At 32.2% G+C, this 24,629-nt stretch overlaps 3 protein-coding genes across 3 annotated transcripts; 2 read left to right on the top strand and 1 right to left on the bottom strand.

Moving 5' to 3' along the window:
• Positions 1-7,774: 7,774 nt before the first annotated feature.
• Positions 7,775-11,636, bottom strand: LOC115698592 (PLASMODESMATA CALLOSE-BINDING PROTEIN 3). The gene is made up of 4 exons (XM_030625699.2): positions 10,994-11,636; positions 9,227-9,724; positions 8,434-8,464; positions 7,775-8,342 (listed from the first exon to the last, which is right to left on the bottom strand). The coding sequence occupies exons 1-4, from the start codon at positions 11,073-11,075 to the stop codon at positions 8,180-8,182; spliced, it is 774 nt and encodes a 257-aa protein (XP_030481559.1). The 5' UTR covers positions 11,076-11,636; the 3' UTR covers positions 7,775-8,179.
• A 4,309-nt stretch (positions 11,637-15,945) lies between these two features.
• LOC133030082 (uncharacterized) lies at positions 15,946-16,805 on the top strand. The gene is made up of 2 exons (XM_061102293.1): positions 15,946-16,028; positions 16,118-16,805. Exon 2 carries the CDS (start codon positions 16,311-16,313, stop codon positions 16,791-16,793), a length of 483 nt encoding a protein of 160 aa, XP_060958276.1. The 5' UTR covers positions 15,946-16,028; positions 16,118-16,310; the 3' UTR covers positions 16,794-16,805.
• A 2,311-nt stretch (positions 16,806-19,116) lies between these two features.
• Positions 19,117-20,907, top strand: LOC133030656 (protein FAR-RED IMPAIRED RESPONSE 1-like). Its single transcript, XM_061103466.1, has one exon. It carries the CDS (start codon positions 19,117-19,119, stop codon positions 20,905-20,907), a length of 1,791 nt encoding a protein of 596 aa, XP_060959449.1.
• Positions 20,908-24,629: the final 3,722 nt, after the last annotated feature.

Here is a 24,629-nt window from a genome sequence, read left to right as displayed (position 1 = left end):
GAAGAATTTATTATAATTTATAGTTGCATTTAAATGAAGATTGAAAAGGGTAGGTGATCAGACAAAAATTATACAGTATCAATGAACAAAATCATGAAGACGAACAGTACAAATGTCAAATGTCAAGACACCTTTAAATTATTATTATCATTTTATTTATCGTTGAATAAATTATTTGTTTAGTTGTGGTTGGCGTGGGTACTAAAATTAACAAGGTAACATAATCGACATAAGTAAATGTTAAACATCGAACTTTTTTGGCCTCTGGATTAAGTTAGTCCTAGACACAGATTTAGCCCACTTAAATTTAGGGTTGAGCTTGTTCGTTTATAAACGAGTTGACCCGACCTAATATATTTAATTATTTATATTAAAAATCATGTTTAATTTTTATTAACTTATCAACTAGTAAATTTATTTATAACAAGTTTACAATGATACATTTATGAGTAATCTTATTGTGTTTAACCTAAATTATCACTCCCTACTTTATATAGTAATTTTGTTTTCCTTTTTTCAAATGTGTACTAGTGACAATTGACACCTATGATGAGCAGTGGTAGTACTACATTATACAATATGTGGCAACAATTTAATGCTTATTTACTTGAACCAAAAAAGACATTAAATGCTTATTTAATTGTCCCAACGTACTCTCTTTTTCATTATTCACTGTACGATATTAGGTTTGCCTCGTCGGTGTTGGGAAAGCTTCGAGGTTTACTGGGTGTCCTCTCTTTGGTTTATGTTTTGTTTCTTACTAATAAGATATCCTCCCATATTGAGAAATGTTAACCTTTGCCAAACTCTATATGGAGTCACTTATCAGTAATTTGCGGTATAAATACTAAGTTTAACTCCCAATTATATATAAATACTTAAGTTTAATTTTTAGCGGTAATAATATACTTAAGTTATAATTTTGAAACTTCTGTAAGTACTTGGTTAAATAAATTGCCACGTGGCAATCGTTGATTAGTCCAAATCATTAAATTTTTATTATTTTAAAAAAAATAATTCAAATATACCAATAAAAAAATAACACGTGGATATAATGGGTTAATATTTAACGGTTAGGTACCAACAGAGTTCCAGAAATATAACTTAGGTATTATTACCGCCAAAAATTAAACTTAAGTATTTATTTGCAACTAAAAGTTATACTTAAATATTTATACCGCAAATTACTCGTCACTTATTGTTATTTTAATATCCCATTTTATATATTTTAATTAAATAAAGGATATTGGCAGCTAAATAATTTAAATTTTTAATTTTTAATACTTAACCACAAAAATTGATTTTTTGAGGTAAAACTACTTAAACTCTCATTTCGTTTTGCTCTGTAACCTTCCGTCCAACAATCACAGTAAAGTGCCACAGTAGACTGTCCACGTGTACACACTTGTGACAAATTTTTAGTGGCCCACGTAATATTAATTTTTAAAAAATAATTATAAATAGGGATATTAATAGCTAAACCACCCAAACTTTAAATTTTTTAGGAATATTGGCAGCTAAACTACTTGAACTCTAAATTTTTTAACACTTAACCACAAAAATTAATTTTTTAGGGGCAAAACTACCTAAACTCCCATTCCGTTTTGCTCTGTACCCCTTCGTCTAAAAATCACAATTAAGTGCCGCAGTGGATTGCTCACGTGTATACACTTGTACACATGGCAAAGTTTTAGTGACCCACATAATATTAATTTAAAAAAATAAAAAAATAATAAAAAAAAATTTACAAATATTTTCTTTTGTGGGATATTGGCAGCTAAACCACCCGAACTTTGAATTTTTTAACACTTAACCACAAAAATCGAAAATAATTTTAAAAATATATTTTTTTTACTTTTTTTTTTCTTTTTCTTCTTCTTCTTTCTTTCTTTCTTTCTTCTTTCTTCTTAAACTTTCTGAAACCCTAATCTCTCGGCCCTCCCTCGTAGGCCCTCTCTTTCTCTCTCTTGTCTCACCACCTAAGACCTCGCTGGAGGCGAAGCACCCGGGCCCTCGATGGAACCATTTGCCATCTCTTTCTCTCTCTCTCTCTCTCTCTCTCTCTCTCTCTCTCTCTCTCTCTCTCTATCTCTCTCGATCTTCTCCTTCACAGACCTTCTCTTTCTTTTTCTCATCTCTTCTCTCTCTCTCTCTCTCTCTCTCTCTCTCTCTCTCTCTCTCTCTCCGTGGTGATCGTTGGTGGGGGGTCGGACTGAACAAAAAAAAAAACAAAGGGAGGTCAGAGAAAGATCAAAGGAGAGAGAGAAGAAGGCAGATCGAGGTTGGGATTTTTCGGATCGTGGGGTTCAGTTCTGTGGCCCGTCTGACATGGGATGGTCGGAGAAGGCTGGCGTTGTGCAACGTGAGAGAGAGTGGAGTCGGAGAAGGTTGGGTCGTGGGGTAGGCGACTAGGTGCTCGAGTTTTTTCAGTTAAGAAGAAGAAGAAGAAAAGAAAAAAGAAAAGTGTTAAAACGGATGGGAGTTCAGGTAGTTTTACGCCCAAAAAATTGATTTTTGTGGTTAAGTGTTAAAAAATTTAAAGTTCAGATGGTTTAGTTGACAATATCCCAAAAAGAAAATATTTTTAAAATTAATTTTTTTTCAAATTTTTAATTTTTTAAATATTTATAATTATTTTTAAAATTAATATTACGTGGGTCACTAAAAATTTGCCATGTGTACAAGTGTATACACGTGGACAGTCCACTATGATACTTAACTGTGTTTTTGGACGGAGAGATACAGAGCAAAACGGAATGAGAGTTCATGTAGTTTTGCCCCAAAAAAATTGATTTTTGTGGTTAAGTGTTAAAAAATTTAAAGTTCAGCTGGTTTAGCCGCCAATATTCTAATTTTTTAACACTTAACCACAAAAATCAACTTATTTAGAAATGTGCTGACAAAAGCAACATTTCTTGTAGTGTGGGCCATTGAATAGAAAATCTATAGCAATCAGTTATTTTAAATTATTTACTTTTTAATATTGAATTATTTAATATTTGTTAAATTTTTTTTTTTTTACATAACTAACAAGAAATAACTCAAATTATTGTTATTTTATGTCTCTAACAACAACTTAAAATAAATAAAATAAAAAATAACAAATCTAAAGGAAGAAGAAAAAAATTATATGTATAAATAAATATTTGATTTTGATTTTGATTTAGATTATATTTCTTTATAAATAAGAAAGAAATATACATTTTATTGAATTATAAACTTGTATCAGATATATTTTTGTTATAAATAAGAATGGAATATACTTATATCTAGTATGTTTTGAAATATACTTTTATATATAATATGTATTAGATTTTTAAAGTACTATATTTTACATTAAAATATTAATTTTAATATTTTAATATATTTATAAATATGTGTAGATTGAATTTGATTAGTTACTTTTACATGTCAATCAACATTATGATAATTTTAAATTTTACATTTTAAATTTTAAATTTCTAATAATCCAATATGCACAAATATAAATTTTTACATTTTACAAATTAGATTAGATTAAATTGTATAAATTGAATTAAATTAAATATTTTATGAACATTCCTTATTTTAAACAATTTTCCTCGCAGAACTATTATGATAATTAAGCCAAATTATTATTACATACGTATTAAAAGAAAATAATTAAGAAGATAGCTAGTAGAAACTTATATATCATATTGTTGATTAGTTTAATAATAAATTTGTATTTTAACTTTTATATTGTAACTCTGTTAGTTTACATAATTTTTTCCCTTCTTCGTGCTATGTATGTCAGTAATGTATTGTGACAAAATTTCAATTGGTCAAGAATTTGTAGTTATTTTTAAATAATAAAGTCTCTTATTTATAAGCACGAATAAAAAATTCATTAGACCAGTTGAAACTATATAGGAATATATATACCATATATATATATATATTTTATATTTTTTACTTATTTAGATTTAGTTATACGTATTATGGATGTAATCATGTATGTAATTTATTAGCTGTTTTTTTTTTTTTGAAAGGTAATGTATTAGCTGTTTTTGTTATGTTTTTATTGTACGGTGTAATTAATGAACTGATATATGGAAGCTAGCGAAAGCTTAAGCAAATCTAATTAAGAATTGTGAAACTTAATTAATTATCAACTTTTTTGGGGAGACATATAACATCATCAATAATATCTATAAGCATCTTTCAGATTTGATAACTACTTCATTTCCAATCAACTCAAACATAAAGATGATCTAAAAGCATATCTGTAATTTGTTTTAAAAAAAAAAAAAAAATCTAAGTGATAATATTTTTCTCTCAATTATATTTGTTTAAAATTTTAAAATAAAATCGATATAATTAAAAAATATGTCATGTTTATAGTGTGCTTTTTAAAATAAAAATTAGTGCATATTTTTTTGCTCAAGTATTTTTTAAATGAATATTTAATACTTACATGATAGTTAAATACTACACAACAAAATAATAATAATTGAATGATAGTCCTAAAACATTGAGCAATTCGTTAAAAAAAATATATATTTTTTAAAAATAAATAAATTAAATTAAAGAAACCCACCATACATGCATGAGGCATGTAAAGTAAGCCTCCACATAATTTTTATTTTTTAATAAAATTTATGTTATGAAAATTCCAAATTTCAAGTCTCCCAAAATTAAAAAAACAACTCTCTAAATTAAGAAAACTTATATTTAAGCTCCCTCAAATTTCTTTAAAAAAGTCCTTTTTTTTTTAATATATATATATATTTAGTTCTTTTTTTTTTTTTTTTTTTTTGAACACAGAAACAAATTACATAGGATTAGGCATGTCTTGCTCAATAGCAAAACGTACACAAGAGGGATTAACCCCAATCCACATAGCACTAGCCTTGTTCACCAAAGCATAATTGGCTAAACCATGAGCGACTCCATTCGCTTCTCTATAAACAAAAGAAATACCCATTACACCAGCTTGCAACATTAGAGTCCTAATACAATCTAATATATTTAGTTCTTTGAAAATTGATATATATAAGATATTAAAACACCATAAAAAATAATGTATTACTATTTGTGTAATTTAATATCAAATTTCACATATTTTAATTTAATAAATAATATAAAAAATCAAACACTTAAATAACAATATTTTTGTACTCAAATCTACTTCAAAACCCCAACTCACTTCAATAACATAACCATGTTTAAATTTTTTAATTATATTGTTGTTTCTCTGAAAAAGGGAAAAAAAACACACACACAAACACATACAAATTTTATATTTGTGATGGTGATGTTGTAATATGTGATCATGATGTGAATTGTCCTGGTCTAGCTGGATGTGGATTGAGCTGAGTCATCAAAAATATTAAAGCATGAAGTTATTTTCATGATTTTTTTTAATAATAAATAAAAAAACAATGAATTTTATTTAAAATAAAATTGAATTAATATGAGGATGATGGTTATACTTGTCAAGTAAATATTGAAAGCAGTACTTTCATTTATTCAATGCTTTTGTTTTCTTCTCAACTACTTATTCTCTCTTTCTCCATCTCCCCCTCTATTCTAGCCATCCATTATTTTTATTTTTAATAAAAAGAAAAAAAAATCTTTGAATTATAAATATTGGTAGATTACAAATCAACTTAATAGATATATATATATATATATTTATACACTGGTCCTAGTACTATATATGTATATATATATCCATTATTGAAGAGAAATCTCAAAGTCTGATTATGTATAGTACTCCATCAATGTATTGTTAATATAGAGTATGTCCACTTGTTGACATAACTCATGATATCTTGCTAAGATTTATTATAATCAAGTACATTAATTTGTACTAAAAAGATATGATGATATATCAACAAGTTCATCCAATTCATTATTAATATCACTAATTTCTAATCTCCAAATAAAATCTACTTCAGGAAAGATATGGCATATAACAGATCCTGTGAATTGTGTTTGCTAAAAGTTGTTAGTTGGTTCTTGGTTTTTGTATTGGCTGTAACAAACTCTCTGTTTCTATAAATAAAAAAAATGGTCTAATTGTTTGATTAGCTTTTGCAAAGCTAATTTCAATAAGCATTTTTATTCTCTTGTGTCTTTACATGATATCAATTGCTTTTGATTCACGTCTATGTCGTCCTCAACATTTGATCCTGCACCTACAACAATGGCGAATGCCTCTTCTTCTACTGCTCTGCAAATTTAACATGGAAATGGAATCCATTTTCCAACTTGCTCACCTCATCTCTTACACTTAAAACTAAATCGATTAAATTTTTTGTCTTGGAAATTTTAAGTGGTTCCAAACATAATTGGCCAAGATCTTGATGACATTTTGTTTACTGGAGTCCCTCCACCTCAGAATCTTATCATAGGGGTCCAAAATCCAGAGTATGCTTAATGGCGGAGAAAGGATCAACTCCTACTTTCATGGCCTCGATCATCAATGACAAAAAGTATTCTTGCCTTAGTCGCGAATTACAACACCTCAGCTATTGTTTGGTGTGCTTTAGAACAAAAATTTTCCAGTCAAACAACAGCTTTGCGGCTTCAACTCAAGGGTTAGCTCTCCAATGTTCAAAAAAGAAATCTCTCCATCTCTGAGTATGTTGACAAGGCTCAATCCATTTCTGATGCCCTAAGTGTTGCTGCTGGTTCCTTTGTCAATGATCAAGATCTAGTTCTTTAGCTCCTTAATGGCCTTAGAAGTTGACTCAGAGTTGTATCTGATATTACATCAAGAAGTGATGCCTTCACCGTTGAAAAAGTGCAGGCCCTACTTGAGAGTAGGTTGGAATATCACCAGAACATGTTTGATATTGCTGTTAAAATGCAAGTTAATCTTGCATTTGAAAATGGGAGATCTAGTGGTCTTCAACTATTTCCCACTTTTAAGAATTCACAATATCACCTTCCTCAATCCTCATTTGGCCGTGGGAGGGGCTATCCATGATACAATCAATAACGAGTCATCTATCGGTTTGACAAAAATTGGGTTGTTCCAAGATTTACCATTATTCTTGTAACCCTTCAATGTTGATAGTGGACGATCAAACATCTCTGAGACGAGCTTGCTTGACAGAGATGTAACCCTATTTTTGAGTGAGCTCCGAGATCAAATCTCTTTGTGTATTTGTGTTTATCTCTAACCAACAAAGATCTTTGTTGTTGTTTAGCTGTGTTTGTGTTTGGGTTTTGCAAGTTGGTGAGGTTAGGATTCAAAGCTTAGAAGAAGACAAAGACTCCTTGGCTAAGGTTATTGGGTTTTGTTCAAATTATAAAAAAGTATTTTCGATTAAATGGATGGACACAAGGGTGAAATTCACATTTTCAATCTAATCGGCATATGGTTATAAGGAATCTTCTGTAAAAATTGGATTGAAAATAACAGATGTGGGGCAAAAAAGAGATTAGAACGACAATAATTGTTAAGTGAAGCAATAGAATAAAAGCATGCAAAAGTTACATATATAATGCAACCTATCCACATTTATAAATATCTTTTAAAAGACTCGCTGATTGACAACTTTTATAAGCAGATAAGATCTAAAATCTTAAACCATGTCTTTAATTATGATATATATATATTTTTTAAGAATAAAACATCATAATCAACTTATAAGATAGAAACTATTATTGCATAAGACTCTCAAAACAGACATTTGAATAATGATAATTCATAGTTGAACATGTGAATAAAGTGGGATAGAACTTGGAAAGTTGAATAATTTAATATATATAGGAACCTTTGATTAATTATACTTTAATATTATTCAATATAAAAATATTCTTGTATTATTGTATATACACTTTGTCTAACACACAAAAAGACATTCACTTTAGTGGTTTAGAAACCTTTCAAAACCATGTTTAATAATGAAGATACAACATTACAATAATTCATAAAATTTACAAGACAAGAAGAAACACTATGGTTAAAATCTACAAAGAACCCAACATATGTTTCTATATGATCTGTCTCTCTCTATTTCTCTCCCCATTTATAGGTGTAAAAAATCAATCTTTGAATAATGGAGGAATCTAAAGCTTCAAAAACATGTCTGTCTTCTTCAGTTAATTATCTCAAGACCCCAGAAATGATTCCTCAATATGCACAAAAATAAGTCCCAAAAATAGTAGAAATGGTCATTTTTTGTTTTTTTACTTGTTGTGACTATTATTTGGGTAAAAACAGAAAGAAACATGTGATGATGAACAAATGTGAGAAACTAGTACTTGGGTGAGCTGCAGATGTGGGTGGTGGTGGGGGACCAGATGGTACTGCACCAAACACTGTTGAGCCACTTGAATTTGTTGTGTTTAACACTGAAGAACTAGTGCTGCAATTCCAACATTTTAATAAACAAGTCATTTTCTTTTCTTACTCACATCACATGATTGGTATTAGGTAAAATTATAACCAAGTGTTACCTAGTGGATGGGAATTGACATGTTCCTGTACCTGGTCAACAGGAAAAACATAAGAAAAAAAGGTGTTATAATAAGAAGAAAAGAGTGTTGAAATTGGGTATAGGGATCTCTACATTATAAACATATAGGAACCTTGACTTTTTATGCCACTCTCAAGTGGATAATTTCTGGCATCATGGTTGAATTTTTCAAATGTCACTTTTTTTTTGTTCTATTTCACACTATTATAGTATAATTAATTAGACACATCCTCTAATTCCGGAAAAATGGACTGAATGACAGATGAAAATAATAACTAGACATCATCTCATAATTTTGTTTTCTATTTTTTTTAGGTAAATACTATTTTAGATCGTGTTATATAAAAGTTAACAATTAGATCTTCTATTTTGTTAAATGATAAATTAGGCTATGTATTTTTTAAAATTTTACAAAATAGTACTTAAGCTAATTTTTTATTAAAATAAAATTTAACAATAAGTCGATCTAGGGATATTACGACAAATTTGTTCATGAATAGATACCGTCTTCAAATTAGTTATATTTAAAAAAAAATGGTTAAAAATTGAACACAATACTATTTTGTACTATTTAAAAAATACAGAGTCAAATTTATTATTTAATAAAATAGAAAACCTGATTAGTAATTTTTGTAAAACACATGATCCAAAATGGTATTAACCCTTGTGGAAAACATATCATGGATTTATCCCAAACAAGTTTTTCTTTTTAAGACTAGGACAAAAAATAAAAAGCATAGCATAGTAGAGTAGAGTATAAGAAGAAATCTCACTTGGATTAGTGCTAGTGATAACAGCAGTTCCAGCAAAATTACAGCTATTTGGAACTGGGTTCTTCTGGTAATAACTATTGAATGCATAAGAAGCATGATCTCGAATATTATTCGGGTTATAACAACTTCCACCAGGCTGAATTGCAGAGCAATCAGCACCACCAAATCCACAAGCATAGTCCAAAGCAACTTGTAATGAAGTTTGTGACACACTTGGACTTGAAACACACCAACTTGCACCTGAAGAACCAGGGGTTGCAGCAGTGGTAGTAGTAGTGGTACTTGGATTCAGTGTAGGTGTCATGGTAACAGGAGAGCTCGAATCTGGATTCGAATTCGGGTTCATAATTGGTATGGAAGAAGTTGTGGGATTGATTGGAGTTAATGTTGGAACAGTTGTGATTGGTGTTGTAATGTCCTTTTGAGTATTTGATATTTGGGAAGTAAATTTTGAATCTTTGATGTGTTCAATACCTTCCTTGACACTTACCCTTGAACCTGTACTTCAAAGCAAATTAAAGTTAGCTTTAATCTTAACATGTTTTGTTGTTTTTTTTTGGGCAAACAGAGTTAACATGTGAAGAAAGTAATGGTGCCAAAATCTGAATAGGGATCATGAAATCAAATTATTACCAATATCTCTTCTTTTGACAAAAGAAAATTAATAAATAAATAAAAGGGTTCTGATTGAACTTGTCTTTATGCTGTAGCATAAAACAAAATACAAAATAGTATTTTGTTTCTTTTATAAGAGACTGGAAATGTCATACATCTATATAGTTCTATTCACATTAGTTAAAAATCAACACTTAACAAACAAAATGTTTTTGTTTTTTCTTGCTAAAGGTCACCACACACAAATTGGGTTCTTTTTTTTTTCTTTTTTTTACCATTTTGGATAGTTAGGTGACCTAAGTTTAATCCATGTGAAGTATGCAAATACCAAATAGTAGGTGGAAAAGTTTCTTTTTGGAATTTGAGAAAAATATACATAAAATATCTTGAAAAAAAGTTTATTGGGGAGTGTTCAATTTGGGTATCTTCGAGGTAAAAAAAAAAAAATAAGAGTACTAATTCAAGATGTCCTTATTTATCTACATGAACAAACTGGTTCAATGAAAAAGCTTTAAAGAAAGGTTTGAAAATAGAATTTTTTTCAGCAATTATTGCAAGTTTGAAAAAAATAAAAATAAAAGCTTTAAAGAAGATTCCTATTCTTATAGATTGAATAGTCTTTTTTAAGAGAACTATGCTCATTGGTATCAGATTCAGCAGAGAAATTCTATACCCAAAACAGTAAGAACCCACCCTTGAAATTTGCATACTTTAGATTAGATATAGAACATTGAATACCCATCTCTCATTGCACATTATCATAGAAATAAATAAAAATGAAGAAAAAAAAATATAAGAAGCTGTTGGAAGAATCTTAAGAAGCTATCAACAAGTTAAATAATAAAGGGTTGGAGCATCAATTTCAACAGTCAAAAAGAGAGAAAAGATGCAAAGGAAAATAAAGAGAAAGCAAGAAAAAGAAGTTGGGACTTAACTGAAGATTGAACAAAATAAAAAACTAAACTTGATATAAAAATCAAATCTTTATTTTTTTGAACAAAAAAAAATAAAAATCAAATCTTTATTGGAATAGAGTAAGGGGAAAAACAACCAAACACAACCCAAAACACAAAATTAATTTTTTATAACAATAATGATAATAAAAAATTATAAAATTGAAACCAAAGTACAAAACAAGACAAAGCAAGTCACCTGAACAAAGGAAAGGACCCAATAGGAAAATCACTACATGACAATAATGAAGTCTTGTTCTTCTTCCTTCTCTCTTGCCCATTGTTTAGCTCTTCTTCTTTTGAAATCAAGAATTGTTTTTTCTTCTTCTTCTTCTTCTTTGGTATAAAAAGAGAACAGAGAAAGAGAAAGGTTATATTACAAGGGAGAGAAGAAAGTAGTCATCAATGGAGTTTGTGGGAGAAAAGAAGAGGTATTTATAGCTCTTCTCTTGTACTTAAATATAGAAATCTTGTTGAATAAGAAGACCCTTTTGAAAGAGAAAGGAGGAGACATGGATGGGGGTGGGGTGTATGAGGGTTCAAGCAAGAGAGGGTGCAATTGCAAAAAGGAGGGAAAAGGTGGGGAAGAAGAAGAGTTGAATAAAAGTTGGAGAGAGAGAGAGAGAAAGAAAGAGAGAATTGTTTGTAATTTAGGTTTGGTATGTGGGGTGGTAGTAAGTAAGTGATGATTGTAATGATGGTGATGATGTGTGCATTTGCTTTTTCTCTTTTATTGTGTTTGCATTCTTCTTTTTTCTGTTTTGGTGATATTGACTCACTCACATTATATATTCATTGATTCTTAGTAGTAGTAGGAGTAGTCATTACCCAAACCAAACCATAATAAAGGAGCTTCTTTCATAGTTTGAGAAAATAGTTTGGTTTGGTCTTCTATACCTTCCATTTAAAGGGGTGAGCCCTACACTAAAAACATGTGATGATTCTGATATTGACACTGCCAAATAGTAGTAAGGACTATGAAAAGAAAAAAAAGTAGAGAGTGGTCTTTATACTTTTTTCTACTTCATGTTTAATTTTGTTAGTTAGAATTATTTGATCTATTCAATTAGGGGCCGGAAGAAGATGGGTGACAGACAATAACAAAAATTGCATTAAATAAAAAGATTTGGATTTTTGTTAAATGAGTTGGGGTTATTATTGAATTAAAAATCACACAACAACTTATTTACAAATATATAATATCTGTATTAAGTTAGTTAGATTAGTGCAATAAATATGTTATAAAAAGATTGTGGATATGTTAAATTTGTTGTAAATATGTTAATAAATTGATAAATTAACGAAAAATCAAGCAAAAATCTTTATATAAATAAATTATATTGGTCGGATAGAGCTAAGTGACAGATCAACACGTTTATAAACAGGTTGAATTAAAGTTTTAATTTTTGACAAACGTATAGATAAGTCAAATTTAAATATGATATTTGCTTGTAATACTTATTTTGATACAACTTATTAACACAAAATACCACCCGTACCTTCAATGTTAAATGTTAGTACATGTGAGTTTCAAATTTCAGTTATATTAATTTATAGAGTTTAAGATATATATATATATATAGGGACCGGATTTTGTCCCGTTACTGTACGGACACGGATTGCAATCCGTGATGTACTGTAACCGTCGGATGGGCAGTTATTTTGATCCAAAGGTTGAGGTTCATGTAGAGGTTGATGTAGGGGTATGTAGGGTTAAATAAATGGGTACCGGCTACTTTTTTGAAATTTAAATTTATTAAAAAATGGAAAAGTGAACAGTTACATCCATCAATCAAGTCCTATCAACCTATCAACCGTCGTCCCTCTCCACTATACCATTTCATTGTTATTTTTATTTTGTTGTTTATTTTGCAAAGTTCTTTCATTTCCATTTTCGTCTCTGCTAGGGCAAAAGCAAAGTTCTTTCATTTCCATTTTCTTTTTCATTTTCCATTTTGTTTTTCTATTTTCCATTTTCATTTGAGTTGGTGAAACCCATACTGTACATTTTGTTCACTGTGGTGTACATTACTCGAAGTCTGCCATTGTTGGAGTTGTTACAGGGAGTGTCAACGGTGGGTTTTACACTTTGTCCGTTCTACTTTACATACTTTTCACAGAAAAAAAAATACATTTTTCAAGCGAACGTGGTGTTTTTGCATTTTCGTGTACTTAATATCTTCCATTTTGTCTCAGGTGTGGAGGGTGAGGTGTTGCAAGGATTGTGCATTTCTGTGTGGAGGTATTACTTTCTCTATCTCTCTCTATCTCTTTCTCTCTGGTTTTGTGTTGAATGGAGTTTGTATTTCTTTCTCTCTGTCTCCCCCCGTGCATGTGCTTGGTTGTTAGTGTGGAATGTACTGTAAATTGTTTTGAGTTTTTCGTTTTAGTTTTTTATGAATATATGATTCGGTATTTCTATTTAAAGTGGAATGCACTGTAATTTAGGGGTTTTGATTTAGGTATTTTGATTTCGGTATTTGTGAAATGTGTTTGTTGACTTGTTTGGATTTTGAATATTTGGGGATTGGATAAATGGAGATTTTTTGAGCAATATGACAAAACTCATTTCAATTTAAAAATCTGAACCCAATAAAACAAAAATAGTTGTATTGTTATTATTATTATGGCCTTATGTATAGGTATTAGAGAAAAAGATGTTATCTTTTTCAGTTATGTGTACGGTGAAGACTAAAGATATAAATGTATCATATGTTTTTGAGCAACACCCCAAAAATATAATTCACAAGTTCTATAATATTAGGTTGGATATTGTTTTAGTGATCTTATCATTATGTAACTGATTTTGCTTTCTTTCTTGTTTTTGGGCTAAAATATGAAAACATCAAGTATTTGTAAGTATGGTACCAATTTTAGAGGCACTAAACTTATTGGTACTGAGCATAATGTCATACAATTTAAATATCCTAATAGAAATAGGAGATATTATCAAATCGAACAAGTTGTGTATTGAATTAAAAACTTAACACAGATAAATTAGGAGTACTATTAAAAATTCGGATAAGAATAATTTAAAAAAATATATGTTTTAAATTTTGTAAAGATATTTGTACTATAGAAAATAAAATTTTCGTACATTTTTGAGACCTTATGAAATTAAAACCCTTTCGAAATTTTTTCACTTATGCAGATAGAATTCATCTTATAAAATAGTATCAAAAGAAAGCTATTTTGTAAAGTAATATAGAAGTGGACAAGGTTTAGAAGTCCCATTTTGCAACCCCATCAAAGCTTAATGTTCATACTTGAGGAAGTGTAATAAGACATTAGTAAGTACTCTAGTTAGCAAGTAAAACATTAGTTGCATTCTCCTTTGAAGAATTATGGAGTTTTTGACTATGTTAGGTATAAGGAAAAAATGTGGAAGGGATAGAAAATAAGTTTAAAAAATTGTGGTAGATCCTTATTATTTATTCTTCTCAGTGTATATTTTCATGTTCCTTCTGCATCTACACTGAGATGCCTACAATAAAATCTTAATATAATTGTTTCTATATTTTATATTACATATGTTGGCATCATTGTATGTTAAAAGTGAATACCGTATAACCGACTTTCGGGATGGTATTGTAATAGTAAATTATCTTAGGAAAATATGATAACTTGGAAGCAAAGGGAGACTATTTTGCAACAAGATGAGTGATTTTTATTGTTATTATTACTTGTTTATTTTATTAATTGTTTGTGAACTGCTGTACTTTGCGGTTTTTTTGTTCCAATCAAGAATCGGAGGTTGTTGGTTTGGTACAACCCACTCGATTTTGGGAAATTGACATTGCTTTTAATTGAATTTTAATCTTATTTGAATTTTCCTTTTGGGAAATTAGAATTATAACAAAACTAACAATTTACAGAATCTATTATTTAGGCATATTGGTACATTGTACTTAACAGTTTCCATGTAATACATATTATGAAATTATGTTATATGGGAAGAGATGCTTACTCGTTATTGTACACATATAGAAAATTAAGTGTCGGGATGTCATGAATACACTGAAATGTTAGACAATTGCATGAATTATTCAAAGTCTTTGTCTTCCAATATTTTAGTGTTTTGAATGTTTGTTAATTTAAGTTATTTTGTCTTGTGTAATAGGTTTATAAAATGGTATTTAAACGGAAGAGGGGGCTGCTGCGGACAAAAAGGATGCGACAGAGATAAAGAAGAAGGATCCGAAGGAAGCTTGGCCGAAGTACTAGTGAGTTATTTGTGGCGATTATTTTAGTGGTAATATTTTTTGGTTTTGAAAATAATATTTATAATTCCATTCCTTTATTTAATTGATGCGGCCAAGCCAATTTCTATGCTTATGCTTTGATGCACACAAAGAGAAACCTAAAGCGGATGTGAGTGACTTGGATCGTGTTATGGATCTTTTATTTTTTATCTTTGATTTAGCGTACTTTTGTTAATAATCGAGTCTTAATATTGCAGGTGCTTCGTAGTTTTAAGGAGCAATTCAAGCTTCTTAGCGATGAAGAGATTGACAATTGGGCTGCATACGAAGTCGAGGCTTCCCCCGCCAAGGTTGGTGGTAGAGGGAAAGGGAAGAAGGTGAAGGAGACATTATCTGCTGAGCCAGGGATTGACAACAACGAAGGTGTGGGGGACGTTCAAGATTCTGGTCGTTGCTCATTCGAGCGTTTGGGGAGAATAGTCCCACTGCTCAACGAGGCTCAAAAAGAAATGGTGAGAAATGCCGATTTCTCAACATTTTTAAGGGAGGATGCCCCGTACATAGACGCTAAGATAGTTAGTTGGCTGATCGATCACGTGGATCCAACCACTTCTCGGCTGGAGATATTTGGAAGAACAATCCAACTATCCTCCAAGCTGTTTGAGGATGTCATGGGAATCCGGGATGGCGGAGAACCCGTGGCAACCGAAAGTGAGCGTGACCTGGTTGAGTTTGACGTCCTCTTCAAGGCCAAGGACTATAGGTATTCCCTGACTTTGCTGGAGAATGAGCTCAGGGAAACCAGCGACAGTGACTACCTGTTTCTCATTAAGTTTCTCCTTGTCTGTATTGGGCCGTGTTCTTCGCCGAAGAATGGTACCGAGGTCGGCTAGCTACATGCATTCTTTAGTTGACATAAGGTCAATTAAGAAGAAGAATTGGGCGGCTCGATATCGATATCTAATGAGCTCTCTACACCGGTACAAGACGAAGAACACCAAAAATGTCTCCGGTTGCACGATATTTTTACAGGTAAGTTTTCGAATTATTGTGATGGTAGTAATTTTATTCTCTCGTGTACTGGTGTGGTAATATATGTATGCACTTTTGTTTGGTGGCAGCTTGTATATTTGACGCACGTAGACTGGACTGCTACTCACGTGGACCGAACTGTGGCTCCAATTGACTTTTGGACCACAAAACACATCAACCCAATCACGTGTACATCAACCCACCAACCCACTATATAAGTAAAGGTTATGTCTATTTACTAAGCATTTTTATCAAACCCCGTTTTACTGTTACCTACATCAAATGGACCCTTACCAAAACTTCAACCCTTTTGAAACAAGTCCTCAAAAATCCCCACCGCATCCTTTTTCTTCCACAAGACCCGTAGGTACACCGTCACGGAGTCCAAGACTCCGTTCAGCGTCCATGTCAGGATGTCCTAACTGTGCAAGGCTCGAGTCTGTTCTCCACGAACACGAAAAAATTATAAAGAAGGCTCATTTACGAGCCACGGAGGCCAAGCAAGAGTCATACAAACTCGCGGAACATCTGTACCATTCAGTCCACGCCATGCAAGAAGCCAACACTTCAAGAGAAAAATTAGAGGGTATCATGGATGACATTCTCGACTACACCGAGGTGTCCATTCCCCACTACCCACTTCATGTGAAACAAGAATCACCAAGCACTACTCCAAGAGAAAGCCCTTCACGACCAAAGTCCCCGTTCAGAGACAATAACCCTCCGTCTCAAAGGAAGTTCCCTCAAGTTATAGAACTTGATTGAACATCCGTTCGGTTTCAGTCGTGGTATTTTTCATATATATATACTGTACTTTTGTTACAACTCATCTCATATGGCCGTTGAATCAACTTTTTGTTAGGCCATTTAATGAGATTGAAGCACTTCTATTATATATCTACTTGTTTGTAACTTTACTATATTATTTTAAGTTTTTTTGCTTTCTGTTTGCAGTTGTGATTTCACAATGATTCACTTCACTTTTACTTCCACAATTAATTAATGAGGAAAGTGACATTAATACTCCAAAATAAACCAAAGTACATATTTCATAACAAATACTGATCGTACAACATTATAGCTTAAAATATAAAATAACATAACTTGGACACTAACACAGTGCATCATTTACTGTTTTTGGGAGAAGTATCCACTCCTCCTTTGTCCCCAACTTCTATATCATCTCCATTTCGGTCCTCACCTTTCTCAGTCGAATCTTTCACATTGTCCTGTTCGGGTGATTTAATTGCACCAGAACATTCACCCTCATCAAACAGTGAGCAAACAGAATTAAGGATAGCCTCTTCATCATTATCATCATCAGAATCCCACATGTAGGGAAACTCATTAACACAGCAAAGTTCTCTAACTTTCTGCCCAGTGAAGCATTCTCCCGTCTCTCCATGTAGACATAAAGCAGAAAAAGCTTCTATGAAAGATTCATAACGAATTATTTTTATGGACGCATCAGAAGTAGTGTTTTTGCTTACAGCATCTTCGTACGTACTATAGATACCTTCATTTGGTCCATTGAAAATAACCCAGTGTAGACTCGAACTCATACTTGATATATTGTAATGCTAATAACTAAGTTACAAATTAATTTCTCTATAAACTTGATGCTGGATTGGAAAACGTCTCAAGTGTCTTATATAAGTCGTGGAGAATAACCCTATAGTACGTTTTTTAGTTAGCTGTACTCCATTGGGCAAATGTGATGTGTCAAAAGAGGGGTGCTTAAATCTCTGAATTACACAATTAAATACACGTGTAGGCGTACGTAGTATGGTCAAATGTCAACATTATTCATCAATCCCGTTTTTCCAAAAAACCTAATGTCCTACTTGCATCGTTCTAACGTACGACGATGGTTTAACTTATAAGAAGATGTAGGTGAAGGGCCCATTAATATCACCAACATAAATAAATCCCCAACATATATAAATCAGTAAAACTACCCATTCTACTAAAAAAAGTCATCACTTTAATACACGTGTACACGCATGGGGTTTTCATAATAGTACTGCGTTATCTTTGTAAAGTACAGGAATGGTTGAATTCATTAAAAGATGTTGGTATAGGCCCATTAATATAAGCCCAATGGATTTAAATGTGAACAACTAACCATTTATTAAAATTTTCTTCTTTTCTTAACATATTTTTTTCAAAAACAAAAAAAGTACAATGTTTTATTTCGGACGTACGAATATGGTTCAACTCATTGAAAAACTTAGGTGAAGGCCCATTAACATAACCCCAATCTATTTAAATCCCACCACCAAACCTTTCAACTCAATAACATCAACCCTTCAAATTTTTCGTCAAATAACCTTATTTCACAATTACATGTGGAATGAAATTAAAACAATTTGTACTATTATACTGTTATGACGTACGAGAGGAGTTGAGTTCAGATTGTAATATTGAAGAGGCCCATTAATATCGGCCAACGACTTTAAATGTGATCACCAACTCCACACAACCCTATTATCTCAGCCTTTTAAACTCACAAAATCTAATTTCAATCCCCTCAGCACCCTCTACACCTTACTCCTCATCTACAATTCTTACAAATCAATAACAAGCCAACATGAATGACGAACACACTTATGAATGGGAAACCATCACAGCAGAGCTAAACATCATAAAACCAGTGAATGAGATTGAGATACAGGACGTGCTAGGCAAGAGTCTCGACAAACTGGAAAAATGGGAAGCATTCTACGAAATGTATGCGAAACGGATGGGTTTCGGCACAAGGAAAGACGATGTACGACGTTCTCATGGGGTCATTGTAATGCGGAGGTGGGTTTGTTGTTCCGAGGGTTCGAAAAAAATCGCATCACCGGACACACCAAGAAAAAAAAGACCTCATGATGTCACTAAAATCGGATGTCAGGCAGCATTGCGTATTTTACTCACACAGCCGTGTAACACTTGGAAATGCAAAGAGTTCAGCACAATGCACAATCACGAGCTGGCTTCATCAAGTGAGGTACAATTTTTGAGATCATATAGAGTTGTCTCCAATAGGTTGCTTGCCTAAGTTAGGTCGATGAACTCCGTAGGAATTAAAACTGCCAACATAATGTCTCATGTTGCTTTGCAAAGTGGAGGTTACGAGAAAATGCCATGTCAACTTCGAGATGTGTACAACAGGGTTGCTGGTGCGAAGCGAGAAGAGAAGATAGAGACGGACTCGAAGGGGCTGCGGGATTTCTTGATTGTCTCGCGAGAGAAGGATCCTAATTTCTTCGTTGTCTATCGGGTTGACGACGAGAATCGCTTGGCTAACTTATTCGCGTATGGAAACTCACGCGTGGACTATGTAGCTTTTTGGGATGTACTAGGATTTGACACAACCTACATGACGAATGAGTACAATAAGCCCCTCACTGTTCTCATTGGCGTCAACCACCATTTCAACACATGCATCTTCGGATTTGCTCTCCTCCTCCACGAGAAGCTTCCATCATATTCTTGGCTACTTCAAAAATTTCTAGAATGCCATGGAGATAAGAAGCCAAGTGTTGTAGTTACTGACCAAGATGCGGCCATGAAACAGGCTATCGTTGAACACATGCCTGATGTTACGCACCGTCTCTGCGCTTGGCATCTCAATACAAATGCTTCGAAAAAGGTTAAAGATCCGATCTTCTTAAAAACATTTAAGGATCTCATGTACAACTACTACGAGGAGGAAGAATTTGAAGCAAGATGGTTAGACGTCATCCAAACCCAACAACTAACAGATAATGAATGGTGTCAAACAACATTCGAGTCAAGACAACAATGGGCAGAAACGTATTTAAGGGGTTCATTCGTTGCAGGAATGAGAACCACACAACGTTGCGAATCCATCAACTCCGCTCTAAAAAAATTTTTAGAGAAGAATTATTGCTTGCGTGAATTTGTAACAACCATAGATATGACAGTCTCAAAGCTCAGACACAACGAGACTGCAAATGACTTCAAAAGTAGATGCACTCGACCTCACCCACCTAATCCTACATGCTTGACCACTTACTACAACCAATGTGCTGAATTCTACACAAGAACTATGTACCACAAGGTTGCTGAGCAGCTTGATTTAGAGAATAACTATTTTGTCCTAACTCAAGAGCAAGAAGGAGAGTGGCGGATATTCACCATTGGAAAGTTCCAGCATCCGGACGTCCAATACCGAGTTCATTACTGTGAAGGCCGACGAGCACTACACTGTAGTTGCTTGCTCTATGAAAGTCAAGGGTACCCTTGTAGACATTTATGGGCTACAATGAAAAGATTAAACATGAGAAGAATACCTAATTCTCTTCTCATGAAGCGATGGAGCAAATCCGCAAAGATAAATCTCCACCTACATTTTAACCTGCCAGCACAACCACAACAGCACATTTACGAGATGGCTAGGTTTGGATCTCTCAGTTCACTGACTTATAACTTCACTTTCTATGCAGCGAAATCAGAGGACTCGTACAACCGTGCAAAGGAAGAGCTTGAACGGCTAACTCTAATGTTCAAGGAAGAATTTGACTTGAATTCCAATCCGGAAGGAGAGACGCCACAACCTGGAAGATATCGTAGCAACCCCAACATTATTAAAGACCCCGAAGTTGTGAGAACAAAGGGTACGGGAAATACAAGGGAAGGACCAAACGGGGAGCAGATCCCAAGAAACTCAAGACATTGTCGCATTTGTCGCTCATCAGACCATGATTATCGACGGTGCCCAAATCGTCAACATAACACTGGATCTCAGGGGCAACAACCTCCAAACAATCAACCAGCATCTGACTCATTCAATGACCACTCCAACGCGTATTTCCCGGAACCGCCTTCCTCCACACAAGAGTCTTACTATGGTCATTCTTATAACTAGCTACTTTTAGCCATTGTTGTTTTAACGTTTATGACTCTACTTATTGCTTCAAAAATTCTACATTTATATACTTCTTGTTATGTTTGCTGTGTTTAAGGTAATTCTCTCATCTTCACCAAACCTCAAAATTATTATTGACAAACAACTAAATTATGCCTAGGAAAAAAAACTGAATCTTATAAGGTGAAAAAATATATTTTTCTGGTAATTTTTATATACGAAATATTTACAATTACAAAATTACACCAACTAAAAACTCAATGTATAACAACAAATAATTTCATCACTAAAAAAAAATTTCTAAACATTATACTACGAAACGTAAATGAACGTACTCGGTACGTGAAATTTTGTACTCGGTACGTGATATTATGTACACTAATTTTACTAAACATCACGCAGAAATAAGTAATGTACACGGTACTCTATATAATGTACTTAATTACCATCCCACAAATACATATGATCTTATGAATGAAGGAAAATACCAAAATAGCCTTAATCCGACAACATGGACCCACTGCATACAGTGTTTTCGTACCATCAACTGCCAGGAACAGTGAAGACTGATGTACCTTTTTGTACTCTAACTAACACAAACAGTACCATTTTGTACTTTTTCCGTACCTAATTATTTTATAATTACAAAAATAAAATCCCAACCGGTAACCACACCTACAACAACCGGTTACCACTTACATTTCAAAAATTAAAAAACATTTAAAAGTACGGTGGGGCCCCCCTGCCGTACAACGGATTCCAATCCGTGTTTTGCATATATGGGCACAAAATCGGCTGCCTATATATATATATGTATGAAATGAAGAGCAACACTACATAATAAAATAGGTTATCAAGTGAACCGAGTAGTAAGATTAAGGGGAACAATGACTTAAGAAGTCTTAAGAATATTGGACCCCTCAACTCATGCCCAGGTTACCAAAAGTTTAAAGAATCTAATAATAATCTAAGCCTCACTTCTCTGACTCCTTCCCTACCCTTTTTTCCTTCTTTTCTTTCTTTCTTTCTTTCTTTCTTTTATAAAGCTAAATAAAACCCTTCTTCTTTTTGAGATTGGATTGATATTGATTGCTTGGCCAAGGCCTTGTGTGGAAGCAAGGAAGGTTATTATGTTTTAGTGCCATAATAAATAATCAAATTGCATGACCATTATTTTTCCATGTAAGGAAAATGTTTTTGACTTTGACATGAATGTATGTATGTGGGAATGATTACCTTTCTCTTTTCCTTTTTTAAAAAATTAATAATAGAAAACAATAATTTTTGGTAATCACTATAAGTATAACACCATAATGAGCTCCCTCCTTCATTATGCTTTATAGCAAGTTTTACTACAATGACATTATTTTTGAATTATATGAAGAAGAAGTTAGGGGAAGAATTAATTATCTTGTAGAGGATGAATAATGGTGGTAATGGAGAGAGGGGACCAAGATTAATTTATATATTGTATTGGTGAAATTAATAAATATTTAGTCCTCAAAATAAAGTTGATCTTCCAATCCAAGACTATAAATCCTAGACCTGCACTTTTGACCAATTGGATTCCAAATATACCTATGTGAATTTTATATTCCTAGTAGCTTTGATTCTTTTGGCTCAAAATAAAACTAAAGGCCCTTCTTGATTGTTGCTTCCATTAAAATTTAGTGGGAATATTTTGATTAAGACTAGTATTTATTAGTGTATAAATTAATTAATAATCTATAATTTGGTGCTACTACTACCATGGTAATTTATTGATTTTTTTCTTAATAGCTATAGCTATTAGCTAGTAGCTATTACAACACAAACTTCCTTTTCCTTAATAAATTATGCTTTTGCATATTTTATCTTTGAAAATTAGCATGCTTTTCCTCATACTTAGTATTTTTTTCTTCTAGCTTTTGTTAGAGTGAGTGAGCACCATGTGGGAAAGAAAGAAGTTGATTTTAATTTCCACATTTCTCAGTAAATATTAATCTTCATTAGATTAGCAAAGTTTACTTTAATGTTGTTTTTAAATGATTAGTGCATTTTATTTCAATTATTAACAAAAAAAAAAACTAAAAGCAAGCCTTCCTAAACCCAACAATAATATGACTCTTTGTGTTGTTTAAATATTTTCTTAGCAAAAAATGTGAGGGTGGACATTGGTGAGTGCAGTGTGTCACCAATTTGTGCACTAACATCCTTTAATTTTTCTTATTAATCAATTTGTTTTTTGTTTATAAAGAGTAAAACATCTAAATGTCACAAAATCTTAAACTTAACAATGTTATAAAAGTTTAATTTCTTATTTTTTTTTCTTTCTTTTATTGAGTAATGATATGTGCACTCAAAATATATGCATAAATATCATACCGCACCTTTTCCAAATCAATCACACATAAATAGGAACAACTATTTTTTTTTTTATTGCATATTTTTAAAAATCAAAACCAAGAAAACTTTATATGTTTTACACTTTTGATAAATTCTCTCTCCAAAAGCTATGAACTCTATCAACTTATCCAATAATCAATTAGTCCAAGAAATGAGATTAATTGATAGCATATCAAAGTAGCTTCATCAACATCTCCACCCATATAAAATCCAAAAAACAATTCTTACTCAGATCTTTCATCAAACAATTCTTAACAACTAAAGGGTATATTAGAAATTGATACACATTTCTACAATACTAAATTAAGTCTAGAATTTTCTACACATTTGTAGAAAAACATACTCTAAACTTTTAGATAATTGTAGAGTAATTTAGAATTTTCTAGACATGTAGAAATCCAATAGAACATAGGCATTTCTAGAAAACTTTAGTCTAGAAGTTTCTAGTTATGCATGTTTAAGAAATATGTAGAAATGTATGGATAAAATCCTTGAACTAGAAAGATCTAGAAGAAATAATTCTAGCCATAAAGTGTAAGGGGTGAGCAACTATAAATACCCCATCAAACTTCCAAATTGTAACTAAGCTTGAGTAGCCAAAGCAAGTCTTTTACTACTAGCCTACTACCTTGTCTCCTCTCTTACTACACACATAAAAATTAAAACACTACATAATTCTTCCTTATCCCACCAATCATCCAACTTATCAACATCATCAAACTATTAACTACATATCCACCTATTCTAAACAAAACCAATACAAATTTATTCTCAAACCATCAGTGGTATCAGAGCCCCGTTCGATCATATATCACTGGGCGTAATCTTTTTCACTCATCAACATGAGTTCGGAGTACAATCGCTCTTCACTACCTCTTCCAATTTTCTATGGAGAAAATTATGATTTTTGGTCCATCAAAATGAGGACCTATTTTCGATCACAAAATCTATGGAAAATTGTTGAAGAAGGAATCACTATTCCGGAAGATATTACATCTCTTTCGGAAGACCAAAAGAAGGCACTCGAGGATAATCAACAAAAGGATTCTCATGCATTATATTGCTTGCAACAAGCTATGGCGGACAATCTTTTTCCACGAATTATGAGCGCAGCAACGGCAAAAGAAGCATGGGACACGCTACAGGAGGAGTTCCAAGGAACAGTCAAGGTACGCGCAGTTAGACTACAAAAGCTTAGAAGAGATTTTGAGAATCTTAGAATGAAAGATAATGAGACTGCAAAAGATTACTATTCTATAATTAAAGAAATAGTAAATCAAATGGGAGCCTATGGAGAAATAATTTCTGACAAGAATATAGTACAAAAGATACTAATT

The sequence above is a fragment of the Cannabis sativa genome, chromosome 8 (genome assembly GCF_029168945.1).
Source record: "Cannabis sativa cultivar Pink pepper isolate KNU-18-1 chromosome 8, ASM2916894v1, whole genome shotgun sequence".
NCBI lineage: Eukaryota > Viridiplantae > Streptophyta > Magnoliopsida > Rosales > Cannabaceae > Cannabis > Cannabis sativa.
This window is presented reverse-complemented; position numbering and strand designations above follow the sequence as displayed.

Coding starts and splice junctions, on each gene's coding strand:
- LOC115698592 (XM_030625699.2), bottom strand. CDS start 11,075: ATGGGCAAGAGAGAAGGAAGAAGAACAAGACTTCATTATTGTCATGTA. Junction 8,465..9,226: donor TATCACTAGCACTAATCCAA/GTGAGATTTCTT, acceptor CCTGTTGACCAG/GTACAGGAACATGTCAATTC. Junction 8,343..8,433: donor TGTCAATTCCCATCCACTAG/GTAACACTTGGT, acceptor TTGGAATTGCAG/CACTAGTTCTTCAGTGTTAA.
- LOC133030082 (XM_061102293.1), top strand. CDS start 16,311: ATGGACCCTTACCAAAACTTCAACCCTTTTGAAACAAGTCCTCAAAAA.
- LOC133030656 (XM_061103466.1), top strand. CDS start 19,117: ATGTCTCATGTTGCTTTGCAAAGTGGAGGTTACGAGAAAATGCCATGT.